General features: G+C 34.0%; 4 protein-coding genes across 14 annotated transcripts in view; 2 read left to right on the top strand and 2 right to left on the bottom strand.

Annotated features, from left to right (window-relative positions):
* Positions 1-172: 172 nt before the first annotated feature.
* Positions 173-1,900, bottom strand: LOC106658025. 3 transcript variants are annotated; one of them, XM_014379816.2, is made up of 5 exons: positions 1,809-1,900; positions 1,169-1,452; positions 809-1,104; positions 587-736; positions 173-525 (listed from the first exon to the last, which is right to left on the bottom strand). In XM_014379816.2, exons 2-5 carry the CDS (start codon positions 1,392-1,394, stop codon positions 289-291), a joined length of 909 nt encoding a protein of 302 aa, XP_014235302.1. In that variant the 5' UTR covers positions 1,395-1,452; positions 1,809-1,900; the 3' UTR covers positions 173-288. The 3 variants fall into 3 exon arrangements, with proteins under 3 accessions (XP_014235302.1, XP_014235301.1, XP_014235304.1); XM_014379815.2 differs by lacking the exon at positions 1,809-1,900 and adding an exon at positions 1,669-1,802; XM_014379818.2 differs by lacking the exon at positions 1,809-1,900 and adding an exon at positions 1,669-1,802 and having other exon boundaries at positions 173-522.
* On the top strand, positions 1,885-9,118 carry LOC106658024 (uncharacterized protein DDB_G0283697-like). Of its 5 annotated transcripts, none has more exons than XM_014379813.2 (18): positions 1,885-1,965; positions 2,871-3,084; positions 3,630-3,789; positions 4,066-4,205; positions 4,313-4,411; positions 4,485-4,598; positions 4,661-4,987; positions 5,055-5,360; positions 5,430-5,612; positions 5,673-5,769; positions 5,850-5,981; positions 6,051-6,140; positions 6,227-6,390; positions 6,462-6,733; positions 7,440-7,622; positions 7,706-7,837; positions 7,903-8,074; positions 8,301-9,118. In XM_014379813.2, the coding sequence occupies exons 2-18, from the start codon at positions 2,905-2,907 to the stop codon at positions 8,571-8,573; spliced, it is 3,024 nt and encodes a 1,007-aa protein (XP_014235299.1). In that variant the 5' UTR covers positions 1,885-1,965; positions 2,871-2,904; the 3' UTR covers positions 8,574-9,118. The 5 variants fall into 5 exon arrangements, with proteins under 5 accessions (XP_014235299.1, XP_014235298.1, XP_023316590.1 ...); XM_014379812.2 differs by lacking the exon at positions 1,885-1,965 and adding an exon at positions 2,364-2,448; XM_023460822.1 differs by lacking the exon at positions 1,885-1,965 and adding an exon at positions 2,460-2,773.
* Positions 9,119-9,433: 315 nt separating this feature from the next.
* On the bottom strand, positions 9,434-12,031 carry LOC106657917 (putative cyclin-dependent serine/threonine-protein kinase DDB_G0272797/DDB_G0274007). Of its 3 annotated transcripts, XM_014379626.2 has the most exons (3): positions 11,775-12,031; positions 11,159-11,678; positions 9,434-9,812 (listed from the first exon to the last, which is right to left on the bottom strand). In XM_014379626.2, the coding sequence occupies exons 2-3, from the start codon at positions 11,502-11,504 to the stop codon at positions 9,517-9,519; spliced, it is 642 nt and encodes a 213-aa protein (XP_014235112.1). In that variant the 5' UTR covers positions 11,505-11,678; positions 11,775-12,031; the 3' UTR covers positions 9,434-9,516. The 3 variants fall into 3 exon arrangements, with proteins under 3 accessions (XP_014235112.1, XP_014235111.1, XP_014235113.1); XM_014379625.2 differs by having other exon boundaries at positions 11,159-12,031; XM_014379627.2 differs by having other exon boundaries at positions 9,438-9,799; positions 11,159-12,029.
* A 1,336-nt stretch (positions 12,032-13,367) lies between these two features.
* Positions 13,368-23,618, top strand: part of LOC106657943 (vacuolar protein sorting-associated protein 13) — a 21,692-nt gene continuing 11,441 nt past the window's right edge. For 2 of the 3 annotated variants that reach the window (XM_014379657.2, XM_023460832.1), the window contains exons 1-24: positions 14,475-14,574; positions 15,929-16,015; positions 16,098-16,295; positions 16,380-16,609; positions 16,681-16,819; positions 16,892-17,138; positions 17,212-17,564; positions 17,644-17,890; positions 17,968-18,225; positions 18,299-18,638; positions 18,739-19,014; positions 19,092-19,221; positions 19,293-19,528; positions 19,595-20,095; positions 20,156-20,308; positions 20,382-20,689; positions 20,769-21,082; positions 21,158-21,294; positions 21,373-21,661; positions 21,741-22,030; positions 22,107-22,479; positions 22,546-22,748; positions 22,818-22,955; positions 23,031-23,327. In XM_014379657.2, the coding sequence (XP_014235143.1) occupies positions 14,475-14,574; positions 15,929-16,015; positions 16,098-16,295; positions 16,380-16,609; positions 16,681-16,819; positions 16,892-17,138; positions 17,212-17,564; positions 17,644-17,890; positions 17,968-18,225; positions 18,299-18,638; positions 18,739-19,014; positions 19,092-19,221; positions 19,293-19,528; positions 19,595-20,095; positions 20,156-20,308; positions 20,382-20,689; positions 20,769-21,082; positions 21,158-21,294; positions 21,373-21,661; positions 21,741-22,030; positions 22,107-22,479; positions 22,546-22,748; positions 22,818-22,955; positions 23,031-23,327 (5,844 nt within the window). Of the gene's footprint in view, positions 14,575-15,928; positions 16,016-16,097; positions 16,296-16,379; positions 16,610-16,680; positions 16,820-16,891; positions 17,139-17,211; positions 17,565-17,643; positions 17,891-17,967; positions 18,226-18,298; positions 18,639-18,738; positions 19,015-19,091; positions 19,222-19,292; positions 19,529-19,594; positions 20,096-20,155; positions 20,309-20,381; positions 20,690-20,768; positions 21,083-21,157; positions 21,295-21,372; positions 21,662-21,740; positions 22,031-22,106; positions 22,480-22,545; positions 22,749-22,817; positions 22,956-23,030; positions 23,328-23,618 lie in introns of all 3 variants that reach the window. The other variant, XM_023460831.1, reaches the window with a different exon arrangement.

Here is a 23,618-nt window from a genome sequence, read left to right as displayed (position 1 = left end):
ATATCAAGATGATATGATTTACACATCCTCGTGTGTGGTACATGTTCATCGAAGAAAGTTTAATACAAAATTTTGATTCATCATTTAAATTAATTAGTATAAAAAAGGAACTAAATTTGTTCAAAATGGAAACATTAAAAATTAATTAAAAGTTCACAATCCTAAAAATTAAAATCAATTACTAAACTAAAAATAGTTTTGAAAATAAACGATTGTTTCTCCGTTTCAAAAAATTTGCCAGTTAATGTTTGGTAGCGTATATCGTCTAATATTCAGGCTTAAAAAAAATCATCGTCGATTATTTTTTGAATCTGAGTTTTTCAATTCACTGATGCTCAACTTGTGTTTTCTCATGAGATGCAAGTTCAGTGCTCCTCGATGGCAGAAAATGCGAGCACACATTTGACATCCAACCGCGACAGAGTTGTTCTCGGGATCGTGCGAGTAATAATGGACTTTCATATGCCCTTCGGATCGAAATTTTTTGGTGCACTTGATGCAGCTGACGTTTTTTGGTTCGTTCTTCTATTAATAAAGCTTAATTTACGTAAGAGTACTCACTAATGGATGAGAAATAAAAATTTACCTTTCGCTTTTTTGACGCTTGTTCGAGATCGACGCATGTCCTTGTCTTGAACTGATTGTTTTCTAACTGAGAAAATTGATTTTTGGTTTCATTAAATTCAGACAAATCATGGTACTTCTTTACGTCTGTTATCCGAATAGTATCTTTCCTCTGAATAAAAATTAAGAACAGTTATGGAATTTAAATATTATTGTACTGAATGATTGAATGGATTTAAGTTACGTTATAATCAAAATCGAAGTATTTAAAGATCCTTTTTAAACCAGCGCCAACGACAGGGTTAAATATTTCGTTTGAGGATAGACCTCCGGTAGACAGAGTGCATCGATTTGTTGCATTATCACTGGAATAGCTTTCCTCCGTATCGGATGAATAATCAAATTTTATCGATTCAGTCATGTATCTACCTTCCAAGGACAATTGCTCCTGCAGCATCAACTGCTCGTTGCTGTCCATTATGAGCGTCGGCACGATTTCATCGATGTCCGACTGCAGCTCTTCGTTCCTCTTGTTATTCACTACGAAAGAATGACTTTTCAAACCTAGAGTAATTTTGTGAAAATTTATTGGTAAAAAACTCACTGATACTGTTAAATATAGCACTGGCATTGAGGCCGACTGCTGCATAATCAACGACGAGATTCAGCGAGTCAGACGCCGTCGATCGACGATTGTCCTGCTCTTGATGCTGCAGAATTTCACAGCCGCTCATCATGCTCATTTCAATGAGATTCATTTTTTTTGTCAAAGGATAATTGATCCGTGGTGACTTGATTGTTGTGGATCGCTGAGCCTGTTGATGCTGCATTGTTCCTCGAGAGAGCAATATTTTTTATTCGTCGGTACTATATGGAGTTGTTAATTCTCTGAAATTAAAATTATCGAAAGGACATTTAAGGACATTATTTTTATTGCATCTACGGTTAATGTACTACAAACCCTGGATATTTTGTACGTACAAAATTATTACAAGAAAAATCACACCGTTTCATACACGTTGTGTGTAGTAATGCAGTTACAGGCGCATTGTTTGATTGAAACAGATATTTTTTTAAACATTTACCTGCGATTTATGTACTTACCAAATATTCAATCTATAAGTAAGCCGACGTAATTAAAAAAAATTAGTCGATTTTCACCACGAACGAATTGAAATAAAATTAATAGTCAAATGGATACCGTGAGCATTTCGGTATTTAAGATAAAGTTGTGTGTGACTTACCACAGTAGCCACTATCAACTAAGTTGGCTTAGGCAATGTGTTTTCTTATGAACACAATAAGAAGACGAAACATCATAACAGATCCTGCGCGAGCTAGCGAGATAGCGAGAGATTACATATTTTTGGCCGCGGGCCATTGTTCATCGATAAAATATCGGTAAAGTTACACAAATATAAATACATCGTTCAAACGAACTTTTCAACCACGTTAATTATTAATTCTCTCGTTATTTAACATTTGACACACGATTTATGATAATCCTGAATTCGTAGTAGTTTTAGTCGCTTCTTATAAAAACTCGAAAAATTTGAATATTAAAAACAGCGCATTGGCAGTATGGGGAACCCCAATGAATATCCGTCCTGAAATGTGACTTTGTCTCACTCGACCGGCCAGTGGCCACCATCTGATTTTGTCAATAAAAATTTCTCCAAAACATTTAAGCGCGCTTTCGTCAAGTTTAAATAACGTATACCTATCTGCAGCGCCATCTGGTTATTTTATGGCGATGTGTCGCTCAACGTGTTTTGTCATTACACGTTGTTTGTCGTCACACTCACAATCAAAACATAAACAACGATCGTGTCAAAATCGCGTTGAATCGCTAAATACGTGAATTTTTGAAAATTGTTCCTTATAGTAAGTTTGTTTATCTTCAGCATATCAACGTCGAGTAACTTTGTAGAGATTGTAATAGCCATTAATATGCCATGCCAGGCAATGATTTAAGTTGCTATATTATCAATAACTTTATTCGAGCATTATTAAATTTTCTGTGGTTGCTTTTATTTCAATACTGATATAACCTATACAATATATATAATTCAGCGCTGATTTGGTAGTTTAAGCATATTTGTTGTTTATTAATTATTGTGAATATTCAACTCCTTTACAGTATTATTGTGTATTAAATACTTACACTTCTCTATTGCGACTATTTAATAATACTTCAAATATACAAAAAGCAGGTTACTTCATTTACAAAATCCCTTATCGTTTAATTGTGTTTTCATCAATTATTCATTGCTAAATTATACTGAAAGTTTACTTTTATTTTATAGATATTCAAAGGAATATTGAGCATTTTTTACCATCATGTTTCCAAATAACCCTTCATACACTGGAACTGTGCCAAAAACAGACTGTTATGGTCGTACATTGAGTGTTAAATCAAGAAATGAAACAATACGCTTGAATGGATGTATAATAACACCAATACCCCCTATGTCAACTTCTAGTATTGAATCCCACAGACATTCACAGCTTGCGACAGGAGTGAGTATTTTAATTCAGCAAATATAAACATATTTTAACATTCAATTTTCACATACAAATAATTTTAAATATTTGATGCAAACTATAATTAATTGGACAACTGTTAAAAGAATATAATTTTATTATTGTCTGTAAACCAAATTTATTTATCTACAAACAATACAGAATATTCACATTTTTTGTGCTAAAGTTACTAACAAAATTCACTTTTTGACATTTTTGCAAAAAACACTTTGAAACCCTTTATTTGTTTTTCGATATTGAACACAGCCGTTACGACAAAATTTTCACTTGATTTGCTGATCATATTTGTACTTTACTCGAGTACGACGTGAATTTGTTGCGCGAAGTTACCGACAATACCTCACGACTGCGGACATCGTCGTCTATTTTTACACTAAATTCTATTGAGTAACTCGCGCTTACACTTTCTCGGCTTTTATTAATAGCGTAACGGGAAACAGAGTAATACGGAAACGGCACATGTGAGCAAAAGACGTCGGGCTTGATAAAATAATCTATATGTGTAAATTTTGAAAACGCAGTACCTTCTTGGCGATACGATTCCTACCAGTGAGTGCGTCAGACAACGTCAGCAAGCGAACCCGGGAACTACTATTGACGATACTACACCCAAAAACAGCAATACAAGTTCGACATCTCCCAAAGAGTCTTCTTCTCAAGACAGTCGATATCCAGAAATTTGTGAGTGCAATTTTTTTTTTTTATTATTTAGCCGTGATTATTAGGGACGGTTTTTTTTTTTAAATTGGTGGGTCGAATTTGCTGAATTGATAATGATTAATTGATTATTAATGATCACCCGAATACAACCATTTAACGAAAATATTATTAATCCTAGCCAAATTTTGGCGGTTTTCTCGCCGAACCACCACGTCAAGTGTTGGCGGGTGTTCGTTAATAAACCCAACAAAAATAAAAGCATTGTTAAATTTGTGCTCTTTCGTATTTTGGTCGTAGCTTGGGCACATTTCGATCGAGTTCAGCACGCCAAGTTTTTGGAGTCTTTGCTACCTACAATGCTACCGACTTTACAGGCAGATAAATTAGAAAAGCTTGAATCTGCGATGGACAAGCCGACCAATACCGATACTAAGTTGGTGAGTTTTATTTTTATTATTATTATTTATAATAATAAAAAATCAAACAGTTGAAGTTGAAATTTCTCGATCGATATTAACGTCCATTTGTTCTACTTTTCGATTAGCCAAGCCGAGCTACAGTTGAGAGAAATTTGAAGCGAATTCAGGGTTACATCAATGATACTACGCAGACGATGGATGAACTCTGCCTATCGACCGATCCCGTAAGTTCAACAATTTCAGAGTTAGCGAATTCAGATGATAATCGTGCTAAATTATTTCAATTTGATTTTCCAGAGAGCCAAGGAGCATTACAATAGATTAGCTACAATAGTCGAAGATCTGCGAGACAGTGAGAAAAAATTGAGCGTTCTTCTCGAGAGTTCGCAAAAATTTTGGCAGGATGAGGAGGTACAGTTATATATTATTTGTCTGTAAAATGGTAAATTTACTCATTGCTAACTATTTTATAGGATGGTGGAGTCAACTTGCGTAAAAAACTCGAATTAACAGAGCAAAAATTGCAAGAGTTGAAGGACGAGCAACATGCAACCCAAGACTTGTCGCACAAAGCGCGTGAGGGCCTCGATCAGCTTCGTAGAGTCCAACGAGAAGCGGCCGAAATACAGGAGGAAATCGAAGAAAACGAAAAAGTACGCCAAAATCTCAAATACAAAGTCATGAAAAAAGAAACCCTGGATTTAAGACAAAAACTAGTCGGCTTGGAAAGGAAAAAAAAGAATATGGATCAGCTTGTAGATGAGCTAAATTCGTTTAACGTAAATGATAAAACAAGCTCTGTAAGTTTTAGTTGTAATTGTTAAGTTGAATTTTAGACAACTCAATTAATCATGAATAATTTTTCAGTCAACTGGTAGCGATCGCGAGTCAAAGCTGGCTGAACTTGAAAAGCTCAAAATTCAGTTAGCACATGTTAAATCGGTAATGAATCAAGCCTTATTGAACAAGGAGAAGCGATCTACTGATGACGACGACGACGATGATGATGATGATGATGTAGCTGCATCTGAAGAAACTAATCCGCTTGTCAACTTTGATGAAGAAGCCCAAAATTCTGAACCAGATGCTTCTTCTGAGCCAGATACGTGTGACGAGGATTTCAAAGTTCGTCAATTGACCAATGAAAGCAAAGCTATGTACCAGCAAGTACAAGTACGTTTTCATTTATTTTCAATTCAATGCTAGCAATATTTATTACCGTATAATTTATGTCCTTCTTAGTCTGCTACAGCAGAGTTACTAGAACAACAGAAAATGTTGCTTTTAGCTCGAACAGAACTTCGACAAAAATTGAAAGAGCAACTGTCAAAGAAAGCTAATGATGCGATTGATGAACAACATAAACAGCAAATTTCTGCAGAGAAAAAAGAAAGCAATAAACATGTTGAAAATGATGTCAAAAAGGTTTGTAATATAATTTTTATTTCTGAAAATTGAAATGATGTATTATTACAAATTTTTCAGGATAAATCGTCGACACATTCCAGCCGACAAAACTCGTTATCCCGAGAGAATCATGTTGAAAAGCAACCTAAAAGTTGGGCACCTGCTCACTTTCATGGTATGTAATTGGAAAAATTATTCAAGTATTTTTGTTTATAAATTTAAAAAATAGAATTAATCCGTTATTTTGATCAAAAGCTAAACAATCCAATATGTCTGATTCACCAAGTGTAGATTCAGCGGAGATGAATCCTTTATTACTGAATGAATCTATGTTTAATCGTTGGACACCTTCTGCACCTTCATGCAACAATACAGCTCCCAATTCATGTAATTTAACATTTACAATGAACTGTTTCGATTATCTGTTATTGATGATATGTACCAAAATTATTTTAGCTCCTTTCTGGTGGACTCAGTTTCAACCACCGTCAGCGTCCTTTTGGGGTAATCATTCTTCTGGATATCAGACGACTTCACCAGTTGGAGGTATAAAAAATACACATGATGTATTCACTAACTCTCATATGGTTAATGTGATTATCTCAAAAAATAATATTGTCACTTAATTTAAGAATCACCAACGCCTTCTATGGAAAATTATAAACAAATGTTGATCCATTCTCAACAATCTCAACAAATACAAATTTTAATGGCAACAGTACAAAATTATACTGAAATCATGAGTATGCAGCGAAATGATATAGAAACACTGAAATCAGCTGTGTCCAGCCTCCAAGTAATGATTATTAATGAAGATAGTACCAATAAAATTTTCTCTCACAAATGAATTTACGGTATGATTTTCAGGGACAAGTGCAAAGTTTGCAAACACAGGTCCATTCTCTTTTGCACACTGGTGTTGTTCAAGACACCACCCATTGCAATTTGGATCGTAACCATCAATCCTTTTGCAATCCGCTAGATCCGTCAATGACTTTACCACCAAGTTCATCGTTACCAAATTTAGTAACTTTACCCAACGGACAATCTACTCAAACTCCGATAACTCAACCCCTTCAACTGAATAACCAAATTCCTCCAGGCAACAGAGCCAACAACTATTGGGATAATTTTAGGAGGTAATGAGTAAATTTCGCAAAATATTATAGTAATGAAGTACTATTAGTATAATATATCAGAAATTTGAAATTTTATTTTCGGAGTCATTATTTAAGTACATAGATGGGTAAAATTATTTCATATGTAGTTTGATAGGTGAAACATTCTACCCAACCCAAATATAAATTATACAAGATTGAATTTTGAAGTGCGTCATAGCAGAAAAGAATTATATTACGAGAAATATAAAATATTAGATGCAACCAATAAAATTTATAAGTAAGTCAACTGTTGTTTTAATGCAACTGAAGAGTTGACAAAAATTAATTGTCCTGGTAATTGAACGATTGACCATTGATCTATACTTATTTATTAAATTTCATGTACCCCGCAAAAATCTATAAAATAATAAACTACGACTTCTCAAAAACCATTTTTAGTTCCTTTGCAATAAAAAAATTCATGAAATATTATGTCGAAGACTTAAAGTATTTTGGTAAACTAATAGGTACGTTACTTTCACATTTTTGCTTTGAGTGATACTTCTACTACAATGGAATTTTTGTCTGAGTCCAACTAACAATTCAATATATGAATAAATAACAAAATGAATTAATTTTACATTACTGAATTAACAATCCTGCGTTTTTGTTATAATTGTATTTGAATGTATCAAAATTTGATATATTATATGAAAAATAATTTTAAAAATGTTTTCATTTTTAGTTATTCAAGACAAAACTACCTTTCAGGAAGTTCAAAAGTACCTGATCATGTTCAAACGAATTTTTACTCTGATTATACTAATTATGTACCTCCGACGTATCCAAATTATGGCAACGTTCTCACTTCACGACCGCCTACATCTACAAATTCTTTGACATCCGATATTAGACGATCTATGCATGAGTGAGTTAAACTATTTTAAATATGTAAAGCACACTAAATTAACTCATAAATTATACAATCATACATTTTTCTAAATATTTTAGCGCAAGATTATTGCAACAGCATTTACAGCAACATTTGCAACAGCAGCAACCAACCCCCAATATCCAAAGGGACCCTAGTACTAAAGTATTCTTATCATCAAAAGGGAAGCAGCATAAACAAGTATCTACAAAGTAAAGAAAAAATATATCTAACTTATTATTTATTTCAATTCTAATCAATTGATATTTCTGTTCAGATTAGAGTCAGATGATATAAAGGCTATGTTGAAGCAGTGTATTAAGGCATTGCAATGGTCAGAACAAACTCAACACAATGAAAGCAAATTATCATCATCTGATAGCCATAGTAGTTCAAAATCTAGTGAAGATGAATCTGAAGTTGGTGGAGCGCACCTCCCTTCAGATGTGGTATGTACACCGGTTCAAGTTTAATTTTGCAACAATTAAAAAAAATTGAGCATAGCGGCCTATGCTAGTCTGAATGCTATTTTAATTGCGGTGTATCTTATACATATAAGTGGCCTCTACTACGCTATATATGATTTTCTTGTTGTTGCAGAATTAAATTTGAATTTGCATTTATACATTGGAAGCCTGAAGGCACAAGCAATATATTAATCCAATATTATTTCAGGGGTTGAGGCTAAAAGTTCTTGAATACGCTTCTACAAAAAAACGTAAAGAAAACAAGAAAGCTGAAGATACAACTTTTTCAGTTCGACGTTCTTCCAGCAATAAATCGTCGAAAAAAGAACATGATATACACTCAGCAGATTGCAGCTTTAGCGAAGATGTGAGTCGAAATTTCGAAGCTGAAACAGAAGGAAAAGAACAAAATCACCTTGAAAAAATAACGCAACCAGAAGATGGAGAAGAAATGAAAGAAAGTGCAGATCGACGAAGTTGATAGAATTAGAAACTTGATTTTTTATGCTAATAATTTAATTTTTTGACTGCAAAATGATATATAGTATTATTTTTTAAAAATTATGTTTCATTCATGTTACTTTTTCAAGAATAAGATTCTCATAGTTTTTTGTTGTAAATTATCGCTGACAATTTAACGAAAAAGTAAAAATAACGGTTAATTCTTAACAAATTCGCTTCGTGTAAAAAAAAAGTAGTATTTTTGAAAAAATCACGAAATCAAAATGAACATGTAACGCGTGACTATAAATATATGAATTACACAACAAGAGTAGGTAATGATTAAGGGTTTGCTGATTACGATCAACTTTCTTTTTTACGGCCGGGAAATGGAAAATTATTAATGTAGACATTTATTGGAAATTCACCACAGTTTTCAATTTTTTTTTCAGTATTCATAAGATGACTAATGTGAACTAAATTGTAATTAAACTATAATATACTATTTTATTAACAATTCTTATAAACTACTTTTAGTAGATAGCTGTACTATATATGACGAAAAAAAAATTTTTTTGAATCTGATTATTTGTGTAAATGTTTATTTTTATGCTTATCTCTTAATAGTGCAGACTTGTATATACAACATATTTATAAAATAACAATTATAATTTAATAAAATTGTTATCGATTTAAAGTAATCATGTGTTTTTATTTACAAAAGTATATTTTAAGATTTTATAATTAGGTACTCATATATTGATATAGAATAATTATATCTGTTTGTATTTTTAATAGTGAACACCATTATTTATTAATTTAATATAAATAATTTAGTTAAGTAATATATTATGTACATTATTGTACGTAAACAATTAGTTTAAGTTATTTTTATATTATATATCAACAATATTTTAAATTTAATAATTCATAAATGCTCCAGCCTTGATTATGATTAAATGTTTAAAAGTTGTCTAGAACCGCTAAAACTCAATTTCATCACGATGGCAGTGATAGACTGTACAACCATGAGTTGATAATAACATATTTTCTAATTCACTATCTGTTCCATACTTCTTGGAATCACGTGTTAATATTAACTTAGATTTATTATTATTAGTAATTAACTGAGGTAAATCTATATTTGTAGCAGGGTTTAATAAAAACGATTCATGGTGCAGCGTGGAGTATCCATTGCTCGGTGCTGGGTCTTTTGAACATTTTGGAGATTTTGTAAATGATGCTGAGCGTGTGTTATTTCCACCCCTGAAAACAAAATCTTAAAATAGGATTTGTCTAATAAATATCATTACACATGGCACATGTTTAAGAATTAAATAAACATTTTTAGAGTAATGCAAGTAGTAGGCTTAAATCTTCAAATAATACAGATTAGTGATTAGATAAAAAGAAGTTAAATTTCAAATAATAACGAGATATTAATGATTTGGAATTATAAAAGCTTTTGGGTAAAAACATGGTAAAAATGATGTTAGTAATGTGTGTAGCTGATCACAATTGTAAATGTTGATAAAAATAGCTTTCACTTTTCTAGAAAATTGCGTTGGCGAATAAATCATCGAAAAATATAACCGCAGAAATCTCAAGCGATGATTCGTGTAAATAAACGCGAATTCAATCATACGATGAAAAAAAAAAAAATTGAGATATAGGTATGTTGTAGAAAAGTCAGTGATTATTACATAATAAACTTTACACAGTTCTTTAAATGCGCTCGCCAATCCATCAAGCATTAAACGAGTGCGAAAATCCGGTCAGTGGTACGCGTGCTGCACGCGACCGTCCGCGTTAATTTAAAATCCAATTTAAATAAGCTAAAGAAGCGCGGAGGAGAATACACAAAAAGAAATGCACAGACATTGGAGAAACAAAAAATGTGCAAAATGGACTGGGATGTTCAAAGCAGAATTTTCAAAGTTTGTTAAATGCCTCCCTCGTCACGCTCTATTATTATTACGGTAACGTGTTGTCTATATTATGCGACCAGGCACGCTCGCACAAAATCGTGTGAAGGTTAAGAGATAGAGACACACATTTGCCATTTTGGCAAAGAAACGTACCCAGTGTGATTGTGCAGGTGTAATCTTAGCATGCAAGAAATTAAAGGGTGAGCGCCGGCTCTCACTGATCTTGCTATATAAGATCTTTAAACCGGGATGCTGTATATATATGTGAACCATGCTGTGAAATGGTTTTGACTCAATTTTCCTATGAGAATTTTATTGGTTAAACGTGTATACAGAATTGGTTTAGTTTACACAACACAACCAAAAAAATAAGATTCAATGAGATGCCTCACGTTTTCATTTTCTTTTTGAAATTCAGTGAATTCGCTCGTCCTCTATCATGACGTTACACAATCTTTTACCTGCATACATAGAGCACATTGCGTGTTTATGGTCAGTCACAAATTGTGCGTATATGCTGTGATATGTGTACATATATGCATGTTTATATAGTGTATAACAGCGAGTAGTATGCGCGCGCAAAAAAGTAATCGAAAATATGTACGGTGTAGTAGAGCACGCGTAGATAAGGCAGAGTAATCAACAAGTAGACAATACTGACAATAATATCAACATAAGCAAGAAACAGTTGACTTACAATGTCGGAACTTTTTGTTTGCATGTGAAATATCCTGCAACGGGCCGTTTTCTTCATCACCATTTTCGTCACATGTACGCCGCTTCCTACTATCTGCGTTGTGATGGTTAAATTCTTGTTGTTGAGCGAAGTTGTTGCAATCGATATCCATTTGCTGTTGCTGTTGTTGCTGTGCTTGGTTCGACTGATGTACTTTTTGTTCGGCTCGATCCAATTCAAGTTGTCGTAGTTTTTCGTGGTAACGTAACTCGTGCAAGGGCACAAATCCGTAGGAACCGTAAGTCAACTTTGGCTCCAACACTTGACATTCCTTCAAAAATCCTACTTCCACATTTGACCACTCCATGTTTCAACAAAGTGTAAAAAGTAAGATTTGGCACTCGTGGCGCGCAACAACGACGAGAAGGAAATTTTTGGGACTGTTTGCTTGGTTGGCGCGCGGTATATAGTGCGTATGTATTTACAAGTCACAAAGCACTCACTGTATCGTGTAGACTGTACGTCGACGGTGTGTTTCTATCTATACTTGAATGTATGTATATATTATAATATCGCTGTAACTCTGGAGCGCGCCTGTCATAAGGTGAATGCGCTCGCATTAAGCTCACTTACGTACCTATAGCGAAGTCGCACGATTTTGCTACATTTTATTATATACACCCTAAAAGTATAACATGCGATCGATGAGTGTTTACATGGACATTTATCCGGTTGAGGTAAATGACAGTCGCAGCATTAGCTGCCGATAGAAGAGTCTCAAAATTTTGAAGCAGTAGCGAGGAGTTTAAAACTTTGGAAAAACACAAATTAAATGTTATAAAGGCGACGGCGTGCTTGGCGTCTAACGACCGGTGCACGAGTGAGAGTGAATCGTGCGCGCTGCTATACGCAGCGTTGCGCGAGTTACCACTTACCGCTGCCGCCGCCGTCGCTACCGCCGCGCCGGTTTCGCTCTCGCTTATACAATATAAACTTACGTATACTGCTATATAACTTGAATTTTTTCTTGTTTAAAAACGGTGGGGTTAGGGGTGGATGTGGGAGGGATGACGACGCATGCGTTCTGCCGTAGTCGGCGAACCGCAAAAGTTTCCTTTCCCCCGCTCAAACGCTCTAACGAAATCAACCAAGTGCAAGGCCCCTTCCACATAGCCGGATCCGATTGAAATTGCTCTTGGTTCCACGGATGCTTGCGACTACAGTTCTAGTCGTAAACGCATCAGCTAGTATAGGTATATCAACTTTGCAAGCCCATTAATGTTCTACTCTTAATAAATTGAGAATTTGTCATTGATGACTTTTTATATTTCGCAGTTGGTAACGTTCATGCTCTTAAAAGTCCCCTGGTCGTAGGAATCTGCCATCCGAGGCATTTCCAATCTGATCCGACTATGTTTGTGTAAGAGGAGCCCAGGGAAAGTTTATAAGTCCAGAAACAATTTGCGTTACTTGTAATTAACTCGTAATACCATCCGGTCAAAGCTTGGCTTTGGTAATCTTCCTGAAACCAAATCCGATGAAATAGTTTTCAAATATTCGTTTTTACATGCACGCCTACACAATATATTAGAAAATTATAAGATTGATTTGTACTATAGTGGGTTTGCAATAAAAAAATCAAATATATTCGATTTTTGAGCATATATTTAAAACTTGAGTTTTTTCGTGTATTAATATTTTTTCTTGTGGTGTAAATATGATAGGATAAAACTAAGGATTTTGACATTAGTTAGTTTTATGTCATTACGAGTTGAATGATGTTTTGAATAAACACTTTTTTGATCAATAAATTTGAAAAAACGCAAAATGTTATTTATTGTAATTTTTTATATAAATTAATTTTCGATTAAGACGTAAAATATAAAGTGTTTGCAATTTTGATTTCTAGTTATTGGACAGTTTGAACATTCGTATCTGAATATTCGAGCTCTAAAAGTAGCTATTATAGTTAAAGACTGATGTGATCAATATCTAATTCAAACTTAAAAACTATAAATTGAAATCACGAATCTCATTACGTACGAAGCTCCAAATGGCGGACTAATGCCCGAAAATGAGATTTTTTGACTTTTTTGGAAAAACCACACGTTAAAAATTGTTTCTTTTACTAATATCTCTACGATCAGTTAAATCGATTGTTGTCGTTATATTTTTCTTAATATTTAATAATTACATCTTTGAAGCATATAAGTTTCATTGAAAATTGATACTTGGCTTCGACGGAAATGTCAACTGATTCAACGCAACGAAGCGTTAAAAAAATCTGTAAGAAGTTTCACGTTAAAATCGTTGACCATCCTGCAGGTATTCAGTGCTCTTCATTGTTTCCTAACGATACCACATAGAAAAGATCGACTTACAAGCAGCGTAATATGGGTTCAGCGGCGGAAAAAGACAAGGGAGTAATCAAATATCGCTCACGTATCCCATGGATTATAGAATCATGTTGTTGTACTGTATGTGTTTGCACTTTGTAAAGTCGCACGCATGTTCGTGACGTAAGGAGAACCGAAGGGCAGGCCACAACTGACGAGTGCATATGCACACAATATGCGTGCAATACTCACGTCAAAATTGCAGCGCACGAGTTACTATCTCGGAACTGCTAACGTTTTAAATCTAACAAAATTACGGCTGCACTTTGAATACGTAATTGGCGCATTAGATGCAAAAAAAAATATAAAAAAAATAGTCTCAGCCATAACGCAAACTCCGAAAGCAACGGTAGCAACAACCTATGCATTTAAGCGTGTCGGTTATTATGACAAGCGCAAGCAGCAGTCATTATTACATTATATTAGCAATGGAAGTCCCGCCCGCTACTACTGCTTCTGCTACTAGTCATCAGTATGGGTGGTAGTATAGTGGTAGTGGTGCTGTGGTGGTAGTGGCGATGGCCTTGCTGTCTGCGCGCTACCTCTCCATCCACCGTAGCTAACTGTACACTTGGTGAAACCCGGTATCGATGATCGACGATCATAATTGCGCTGCTGCGACGATGAGCAGCCGTTCGACAACAATAAGCCCGTACATCGCCGCGCGACGTTTACTTACTGCTGATAACAGCGTAGCGAGATACAATCAGACGTGCATGCGTTAGCTGTGACAAGTTGTGTGAGGTTATTCCCTACTGATATTATACACGCACACTGGAATATCAAATCATTTGTATTTTGCGATTATGCTGGAGATTGCGTACACCGTCGATCCAAGATAATACAGAGCTTTGTTGTTATAGCGCAGTAGTGAGCGAGTGTGTGCGTGCAACTAAAGAGGAGTCGACGGATTCGGACGTCGTAAACAAAGCTCAGTCGAGATGGTGTTCGAATCTATTGTTGCGGAATTGCTCAACAAAGTCCTCGGAGAATATATTCAGAATCTCAACTACAAGCAGCTCAAGCTCGGCTTGTGGGGAGGTACGATGCAATATTTTTATTTTTCCTTTTTGTCACTTCGATCTGTCGTACTTCAAATGCATCAATTCGCTAAATGACGTAACAACATCAGGTGTCATTAGAATTATTCCTGGTCAATCAAAAGGTTATGTTTACGTTATCACGACAAGCACGCGTTTTGCCAAATTCGTGACCATTGAAATTATAACAAATATTATTTAAAATTCATGATTTCAATTTGTCAATGGAAAATGAAACATTCAATCCGCCGTTTTATCTTGTCCACGTCGTTGTTGTACCAACCGCAGAAATATTCAGCCTTCAATGTGCAATCTAATGATTACATCTTAACAGAACTATGACTATTTTAAACTTAAAATCAACGAAAACATTGAATTAATTGGATAACGCTGCTCGCTTTTCATCATATTATTCAAAAGTCCAACGCTACGTCTTTTACGCCTTAACAATTGTTTGAGCGAGTAAACGTATCAAAATGAGGAAAAGAAAAATAAACTTACGCGTAATGAATTTGCTTCCAAGATTGATTCTCGTAGCATAATACGCGTAATGCCCTCGAGTCTCCGACGACCGACGCGTGCACGCACGATTACGCAAGTACGCATGCACTCAAAACAGACGACTTTCGTACACGCACCTCCCAAATTCGATCATGTGCGTGACATCATGTTTTTATATATATTCATATTATCGGACATTACTTCCGTTCATAAAAAGCAGAACCCGAAAATAATGTTTCGATCACGCGATATCACAGAGCCAAAGAGGTTTACTTGTTTTTGCTTCAATCGCATAAAATTTCATCTTTATTCCTTTTTTTTATACCAAATCCAATTCATACATTGACGGTGCCAAGGTACAGGCATGCATCATCCTTCGAATTATAACATGAAATACTTCAGCAACATGATATTATGACAGAAATGCTCGAATATATTGAAGCAAATATTTCCGAGACATATGTACGTTAAACATTTGAAATTCACACCAAGTATTTTTGCTCAGCCGACCTTGTACTCTTGAAAACTGGATTTTAATGAACTTATTTATTGCGGGAGTTATTACACATATATAATGCACAAATACGGGTGACGAATCGTTGCGACGACAAGAAATGACCGATATGAATGTAAAGATTTGTTAGTCATTGATGCGAATAAAATAATGCTCGTATTTTAATGCTTCTTTTTCCATGAAGCCAATTTTTATAGGCCACGAAGTTTTGTAACGCTATGTAGAAAATGTTTAAAAGTTCGAACGGCCAAACAATAATAAACAAAAAATCATCATGTTTATAAATTATACAAAAAAAAGAAAAAGATACTAAAAAATGATAACAATTTTTTTCTTACAGGAGATGTAGTTCTAAATAATCTTTTAATAAAAGAAAGTGCTTTGGATGTGCTAAATCTGCCTATAAAACTACAATATGGCAGATTGGGTAAATAAAAATATGATTGTCAAAATAAATATTTTTTATTTCCTTTTGTACAAATTACTAAAAATTGTTTTTTTTCTTCCAGGCAAATTAGTACTGAAGATCCCATTCACTGATATGTGGAATGGTCAAATTGATGCTGTAATAGAAGAATTATTTATTCTAGTAGTTCCAACTAGCCAAGTAGCTTACGATGCAGAAAAAGAAGCCAAAGCGCAACTGGAAGCAAAGCGAGCAGAGATTGCTAGGGTGGAAAAGAGTAAAGCTTTAGCTGACACAAAAAGTAATGAAAATTTTACTTTCTAATGTTAACTTTTCCTGTACAAATTTCATGTAAAAATCAATATTTTCTAATTTGTTTATGTAGATCAAGAAAAGGTTGATGATTCAATGATGGAAAAACTCATAGCACGAATGATAAAAAATATTCATGTAGAAGTTAAAAGCATACATGTAAGATATGAAGATCGAGTGAGTTTCAAAGAAAATCCTTTTTCCGTTGGAATTACTCTCAATCGTTTTGCTCTTGAAAGTTGTGATTCTAACTGGTCTAGTGGCAATCTCAAGGATATGTATGCCATTCAACAAATTTTCAAAGTACAATAATTTTTTTGCAAATGTCATTTACTTTTTGTTTTATTGATTTATTAAAAATTTGCTTATTACAGTTATGCATAATGGATGGATTTGCTGTGTACTTGAATCCTCATCCAAAATTATTCAGTGTAGACACACCAACAAAGTATATAGAAATATTTGCGGAAACAATAGCTACAGCTGATTTTTTACCAGAAAACTATCAATACTGTAATTATTTTAATAATCAATTTTTTTTCAACATCACTTGTAAAAAATAATTTTCTTTCTTCTTTTGATCAGTACTGGGTCCAATAAATGTCAAAGCAAAACTTAAACTTAATCCCAAGCCAGAAACAGATGGCAGTAATTATACCATACCAAAAGTTTGGTTGGATCTAGAAATGCAAACATTGAGAATAGGTTTAACAAAACGTCAATATCAAACTATTATGCAGATGATGGAAGGTTTAGAAACAGCTAGAATAGCTGCGCCTTATAGGAAATACAGACCAAATTTATCAAGTTATCGGGGACATTATAAAGAATGGTGGGTTAAAATATCTGATTCAAATAATGAATTAATATTCAAACTCTTAATTAATCATGATAATTATTTTTAGGTGGAAATTTGCATACACTTGCATATTGGAAGAACAAGTAAGAAGAGCCCGTAAAAATTGGAACTGGAATCATATTAAAAATCACCGAGATACTCGTCGAAGTTACGCTAAACTGTATCGTTCAAAATTAACTACAAAACAGCCTCCGTCTGATCTTGAAGACCAATTAGCTGATCACGAGAAAAAATTGGATATTTGTGATCTAATTATAATAAGACAACAAATTGAAATGGAGGTTGAAAAACTAATTGAAAAAGAAAAAAATCTTAATGCTAATCGTGGATGGTTTGGTTTCTTATGGGGCTCGCCGAAAAAAGAAGACATTCAAGAGCTCAATACTGCTGCGGCCATAAGTATGTAACTAATTATGAATAATTATTAATTTTATCATCATTTTTCTAACATAATATAATCAACGTTTTGTATTGTCAGTGAGAAAGTTTGAGGAAGCGATGACACCGGCAGAAAAAGAAAAATTATATCGAGCTATAGATTATCAAGAAAACTCATCCCCAACGTACTATCCTGAATCTTACGAAGAAATTGTAACAGGCTTCTTTTTGCACGGCTTGCAAATTTTGTTACTTGATACAGATCGTGAAAACCCAGAAATTTTAGACTTACAATTGACTGGGGTTAAAGCTGACTTCAAATCCAGGCCATCAGCTAATGCCATTTAGTAAGTGTTATTATCAGAAAACTTTTTCTTTAATTATCTATTTTTAAGATCATAATTTTCAATATTCTTTAAAACAGCACCTCAGTGTCAATGAACGATTTGAAGTTGTTTGGTGTCAAGCAGGGAGAAAAAGTGCCTTCATTATTCAATTCAGACAAAGATACAGAATTGGAAGATGGTTTATTTTATGTGTCCTATGAGAAAAATCCTGCTGATAAATTGTGTGGGGATAGAATAATTGTTAAGACTAGTTCTGTACATATTGTTTACGATGCACAGACTATAATACAACTTATTAAATTATTCAAAGTACAAAATCCTTCTACTTTAAACCAGTAAGTTTTCATTTTGTTCGTTTACGGTAATTAAGTACCTGAAATCTCATCTATTAATCGATCATATTGATAGATTGCAAGCTGCTGCTGCAGAACAACTAGTCAATCTGAAGGGAGTATCAGCTTTAGGTCTAGAGTACGCAATTCAAAAACACGCAGCCTTGGACATACAGGTTGATTTGAAAGCGTCGCAACTCATAATACCGCATGGAGGTTTTTTTAATGGTAACGAATCCTTAATTGTGATCAACCTTGGTAGTCTCAAAGTACATTCTCTGGAAAAGCCTACGGATAGCGAATCTAATTTAAGCGTCAAGTCTCTAGTCAGCATGGGAAAGAGCGAAAAAGATATTTTAGAACATCTAAGACAACACAGTTATGATAAATTTGTATTAAAAATAGTTAATTTTCAAGTGAGTAATTTTTTATACACTTATACTTTCACTTCAGTTATTTTTTTGCGATGATATTTAATTTTATAAATATTTAATTTTATATTTATTTTTATGTTAGGCTCTTATTTCGTTGAGCAACGAAGATTGGCGAGATGCTTTAACCAGTACAGCGAGCCCAATAAAAGTTTTGCAACCTACGTCTTTGGAAATTCAATTTCACAAATGTCTCATCACGGATGATCCATTGCTTCCGAAAACGAGACTCATAGGAAAACTGCCATCGGTCGCATTAAATATTACTGAAAAACGATTACTTGAAGGTCTTGCAATTGCTCAAAGTATTCCTATGCCGGAGGAAGAAGTTCCCACAGAACTGCCACCGCGAGTTTCAATAGTAATGAATAAATCTACATCACAATAGAGTAGCCAGATAAATATTATTTGCACTATTACAATTATTTTATCTTTCAGTCAAAGTCAGTGTCTCAGATGTCGTTGTTCAAAGAATTCCAAGTTAATCTTCCATCCGAAAAGGGGCAGGAAGAAAGCTCTGCTTCGTTGAAACAAACAATTGATCTTGAAGCAAAATTCGTCATGAAAGGTATTATTAATAAATCCACTTTTATCGTTTTTTTAAAGAAAAATAAGCTGAAAATAATTATGTTATTTCAGAATTTACTGTGACAATATCGAAACAAAATAAACAACAAAAAATCATTCCATTCATAAGACTCGAATTGTTACAACTTGAAGCTGAGTTGATGCAACGAACTTTCAATCAAGAAGTCATGCTTAGATTAGGAGGTGTTCAAATTAAACAGAATCATGATACCGGTGAAATATTCATGATCGACACGCCCATGTCATCTGGAAGCGAGGAATATCTTATTATTATACAATTTATCAATGTACGCAATTTTTTGTGTAAGAAAAAACATTATGCATAACTGAAAATGCTTTAATTGAAATTTCAGATGAATAAAGGATCACCAGAATTTTCCAAATTAGGTTCAGTTGTGAATTTACTTCAATTAGAATTCACCACGTTAAACGTTTTATTGCATCAAGAAGCTTTGATAAATGTTCTTCAATTCTTGTCTAATGTTCAAGATAATGTCAGCAAAGCAACGACTACCGTTGTAGATCTCAAAAAAGAACCAAGGGTTAGTAGAGTTGGTCATTTATCAACCATACAAGAAGATACTTCGACATTCATCAAAGAACAGATTCAACGACAACGTGGACCGATAAAAATTCGTCGGAAAAAAGCTCCCGTCGAAGTAGTGGATTTTAAAATAACATTTAAAATTGGTACTATAAGTTTGAAAATGAGGAATGATTACAGAGATATTAGTGCATTTTACATAGAAGGTATTACAGCTGGATATATTATGAAGGAATCACATTCCAAAGCAAACGTACAATTAAATTCTGTTAAAGTAAAGGATCTTAATGCGGCTTCAATCTACAGAAATGTAAGATTATTCAAATAATAAACAATAGAAAAGTTACTCACTAACAATATATTTTTACAGATTGTGTCAGTAGAAGGTTCTGAATCGTTGCAAATTGAGGCTATCATGTACAATGTTGAACCGGATGATATTGACAAAAATAATATGTCTATCACAATAACAATGGGTTGTCACAGGGTTGTATTTTTGAATTCTTTTGTAACAGCTGTTATGGTATTGTTTCATTCAAGTAGACATTAAATTTAAAAAAATGCAATTTTTATATAGGCTTAACCATTATTTTTAGAATTTTCTGAATAACTTCCAAGCTGCTCAACAAGCCATAGCCGAAGCATCAGCAGCAGCTGCTGAAGCCGCTAGAACGAATATCAAAGATGTACATGAACGTGCCACTCGTATTGAACTATCCGTCAAATTAAAAGCACCAGTTATATATGTACCAATGAACTCAAAAAGTGAGCACTGCCTCATGTTAGATATGGGTAATCTTACCGTAAGCAATGTGCTGAAAAAAATCGATACTGTTACCGAATCAGGCCAATATCCTGTAGTAGATGAAATGAATGTGGCTTTACAAAATTTGAAATTATCTCGGTTGGTAATTCAATGATAATAAATAAAAATAGTTTCAAAAAAATTAATGAATAAATAAATTAAAATTATAACTTTTCAGGGTACGCCTGAACAAGGAAAATTTTGTTGCTGAGAATGAAGTCTTGCTTCTTCAACCGGTCAGCGTTATACTTCTGTTAAAACGCAATTTATCAACCGCTTGGTTCCGAAAGATACCAGATATCGAAATGTCTGGTAGGATGAAAAAAATTACCATCCTCTTGAATCAAGAAGATTACGCCATGATCATGTCCACTCTCGATGAAAATCTAGGAGAGAGTGCTAACGATCGACCTGTTGATATGAAACCATCCCATCCGAGACCAGAGTTTAGGAGGCAATTAACTACAGAGGAACACACAAGGCCCAGTCAGTGTAAGTAAATTTACTTAATCTAAAAATGTTCGTAATTGAAAAGTCATTCATGTTCAATACTGTGTGCTTTGACAGTTAAAACAGAAGTAGAAATCGCACAAGAACCTGGAACGTCGCAGGATCAGGAGCAGCGTCACGTTCAGGCAACCATTAAATTTGAATTTATTATGGATAGTTTAGTCATTCAATTATTTACTGGTGGTTCCAAAATGGTGATTAATATGTTTTAATAAGTTATTTCGTTATTCAAATTTCTTATTTGTTGAATTATTGATTTACTTTCTGTTCAGTTGAAAACACAAAATTCACCTCTGCATCTACCAGAAAACTCGTTGGCAAAATTCGGACTGACTTACTTAGCGGTCAAAGGTCAAATGTTTGCCAATGGTCTTTTAGCCACATCCATCCTATTGATGAACTGTACGTTAGACGATACTCGTCGAAATCGGCAGGGTTCTTTAGTGCGTATTATGGAACGAACTAGTGCGTTGCCAGATAACTTTTGTACGGATGACGAGTCAAAACCAGTGAGAAGTATGTTGGACGTAACTGTGAGAAAAAGTCCTACCGATATCTTTGGTATGCTCGATAAATGTTTTAAATATATATTAGTCTTTCTTGTATAGAATTTTCACAACGTAATATAATAATTTTGCAGTTGACGTTCGAGTATTTTCATTCAGTATCATAGTTTCTCTTGATTACCTAATGAAAATCAAAGATTTTTTCAATTCGAACCCCCATGAAACGACGCAGCAATCGCAAGCTGCTCTGCAAGCATCACAAAAAGCATTACAGTTGGAAGCTGCGTTAAAACGAAAATCTGTTCCAGCGACTCCAGTTCCTGTGGTCGATACCATGTTAACTATTAATTTACATATAGAAAAACCAGACATCATATTACTGGAGGATATGGATGATATCGATTCTAATTGTATCGTACTTAACGTAAGACAATATAAATTCAAAAGTGATTTTGATATTTAATTTATACGTCTTTTTTTTAAATAATATAAATCTTTAGACGGAGATATTAATGAAATTCCGAATGATGGGCGAGCATCAAGTTATAAATGGCTCAATCAAAGACCTTTCTATTCTCGCTGGCATTTATAACCCAGCTAAACGATCTGATTGGATATATCAAGTAATTAGACCGATAAACATCAGTATTGCTGGTTCGACGCCAGAGGGTAAAGGATTACATGTAGATATTTGTAGTACTGACATTCACATCTCAGTTTCACCGGGCGTCATCGAAATTTTAAATCGAGTTGTACAAACTGTAATAAAAAAAGAGGAAGATTCTGGTGAAGTTAAAAAACAAGAACCTAATCACGATGGTCTTTGGATCATTACTCCATTCAAGGAAAGCGATTATTGGTTTTTGAAAACAGGTAGGTGGCTTTTGTCTGGACATGACTAGTTTCTAAACTAATAAAAATAATTCTTTTTTAAAACAGAAGTAGCTCAAGAAGCGAATGAAGATCTTCAATTTTCTGACGAAGAAGAAAATGGAACACCAGTTTATAAGCCAGAGGTAGCAATTGTTTCAGCACCAACAATATTACTTACCCTTGAAGCTGGTATCGGTAATAAAACGTTACCTATGCTGCTTTTGCATTTAGGTTTTCAAAGTGACATACATGATTGGAGTACCAATACGGTAAAGATCATTAATTAAGTCATAGTCCTATAAGTTTTGACAGTACATTAAAAATTTATTATTTTAAAGATGAGCATCGAAGCATCGATGTCTGTAGTTATGGCTTATTACAATAGTCGATTGGCTCTGTGGGAACCACTTATAGAACCCATGGAAGCGGTTAAAAATGGAAAACGTACTTCTACGCCCTGGGAACTAAAAACGAAAGTATGTATAATTTACTGCCATGAATAAATGTGACAAGCTTTCTGGAACTGACAATGTGGTAACTTGATTTTTTAGATTCAATTTAATGATATGCAAGTCGATCCGGCTATTAATGCTCTTAGCCCAATGTCAGATATAGAGCCAGAAGAATTTCAGCAAAAATCAAAAATGTCCATCGATATTTTGTCATCAGAAAACTTAGAGATAACAGTGACAAGAACTTGTTTAGATGTATTAAAACAACTTGGTAATGCATTTTCTAATGCCATGGAAGTAGGTAACAAATCATCTACAAAAAATGCTGCTCCTTACATATTGAAAAATGAAACCGGATTAGCTATGATTTTGGATTTAGAAAATAGTCATTTCAAGGTATTTACTTACGATAATCAGTATATATATTAGGGTGGTCCACTTTTTCAAAAATTTTTTGTATCTCGGGGGATCCATCGGAATCAGAAAGTTTAAGGTTTAAAATGAATTTTCCCGTAAACTAGAACTCAAAAAAATGATTTTAGATGGTGTCGATGGATTTTTGAAGTTTAAAAACGTGCTCCAAAAAAGAAGCAAAATCGAGCTATCATTCGATTTATTTCAAACTCTGTTTAGAGTGTAAAAATAATCTTGACAATACATTTTCTTATGTGTTTTTGTCTGCAGAAT

The sequence above is a fragment of the Trichogramma pretiosum genome, unplaced genomic scaffold (genome assembly GCF_000599845.2).
Source record: "Trichogramma pretiosum strain Unisexual culture from Peru unplaced genomic scaffold, Tpre_2.0 scaffold6, whole genome shotgun sequence".
NCBI lineage: Eukaryota > Metazoa > Arthropoda > Insecta > Hymenoptera > Trichogrammatidae > Trichogramma > Trichogramma pretiosum.
Note: the sequence above shows the minus strand (reverse complement) of the source record. Positions and strands in the feature narration are given on the sequence as shown.

Bases quoted from the DNA above. Each gene is read 5' to 3' on its own strand.
- LOC106658025 (XM_014379816.2), bottom strand. From the start codon at position 1,394: ATGCAGCATCAACAGGCTCAGCGATCCACAACAATCAAGTCACCACGG. The intron at 737-808 runs GTAACTTAAATC...ATTTTTATTCAG, and splicing joins ACTTCGATTTTGATTATAAC to AGGAAAGATACTATTCGGAT. The intron at 526-586 runs GTAAATTTTTAT...CTTTATTAATAG, and splicing joins AAGCGTCAAAAAAGCGAAAG to AAGAACGAACCAAAAAACGT.
- LOC106658024 (XM_014379813.2), top strand. From the start codon at position 2,905: ATGTTTCCAAATAACCCTTCATACACTGGAACTGTGCCAAAAACAGAC. The intron at 3,085-3,629 runs GTGAGTATTTTA...TTGAAAACGCAG, and splicing joins ATTCACAGCTTGCGACAGGA to TACCTTCTTGGCGATACGAT. The intron at 5,613-5,672 runs GTTTGTAATATA...CAAATTTTTCAG, and splicing joins TTGAAAATGATGTCAAAAAG to GATAAATCGTCGACACATTC.
- LOC106657917 (XM_014379625.2), bottom strand. From the start codon at position 11,504: ATGGAGTGGTCAAATGTGGAAGTAGGATTTTTGAAGGAATGTCAAGTG. The intron at 9,813-11,158 runs GTAAGTCAACTG...TCCTATTTTAAG, and splicing joins AAACAAAAAGTTCCGACATT to ATTTTGTTTTCAGGGGTGGA.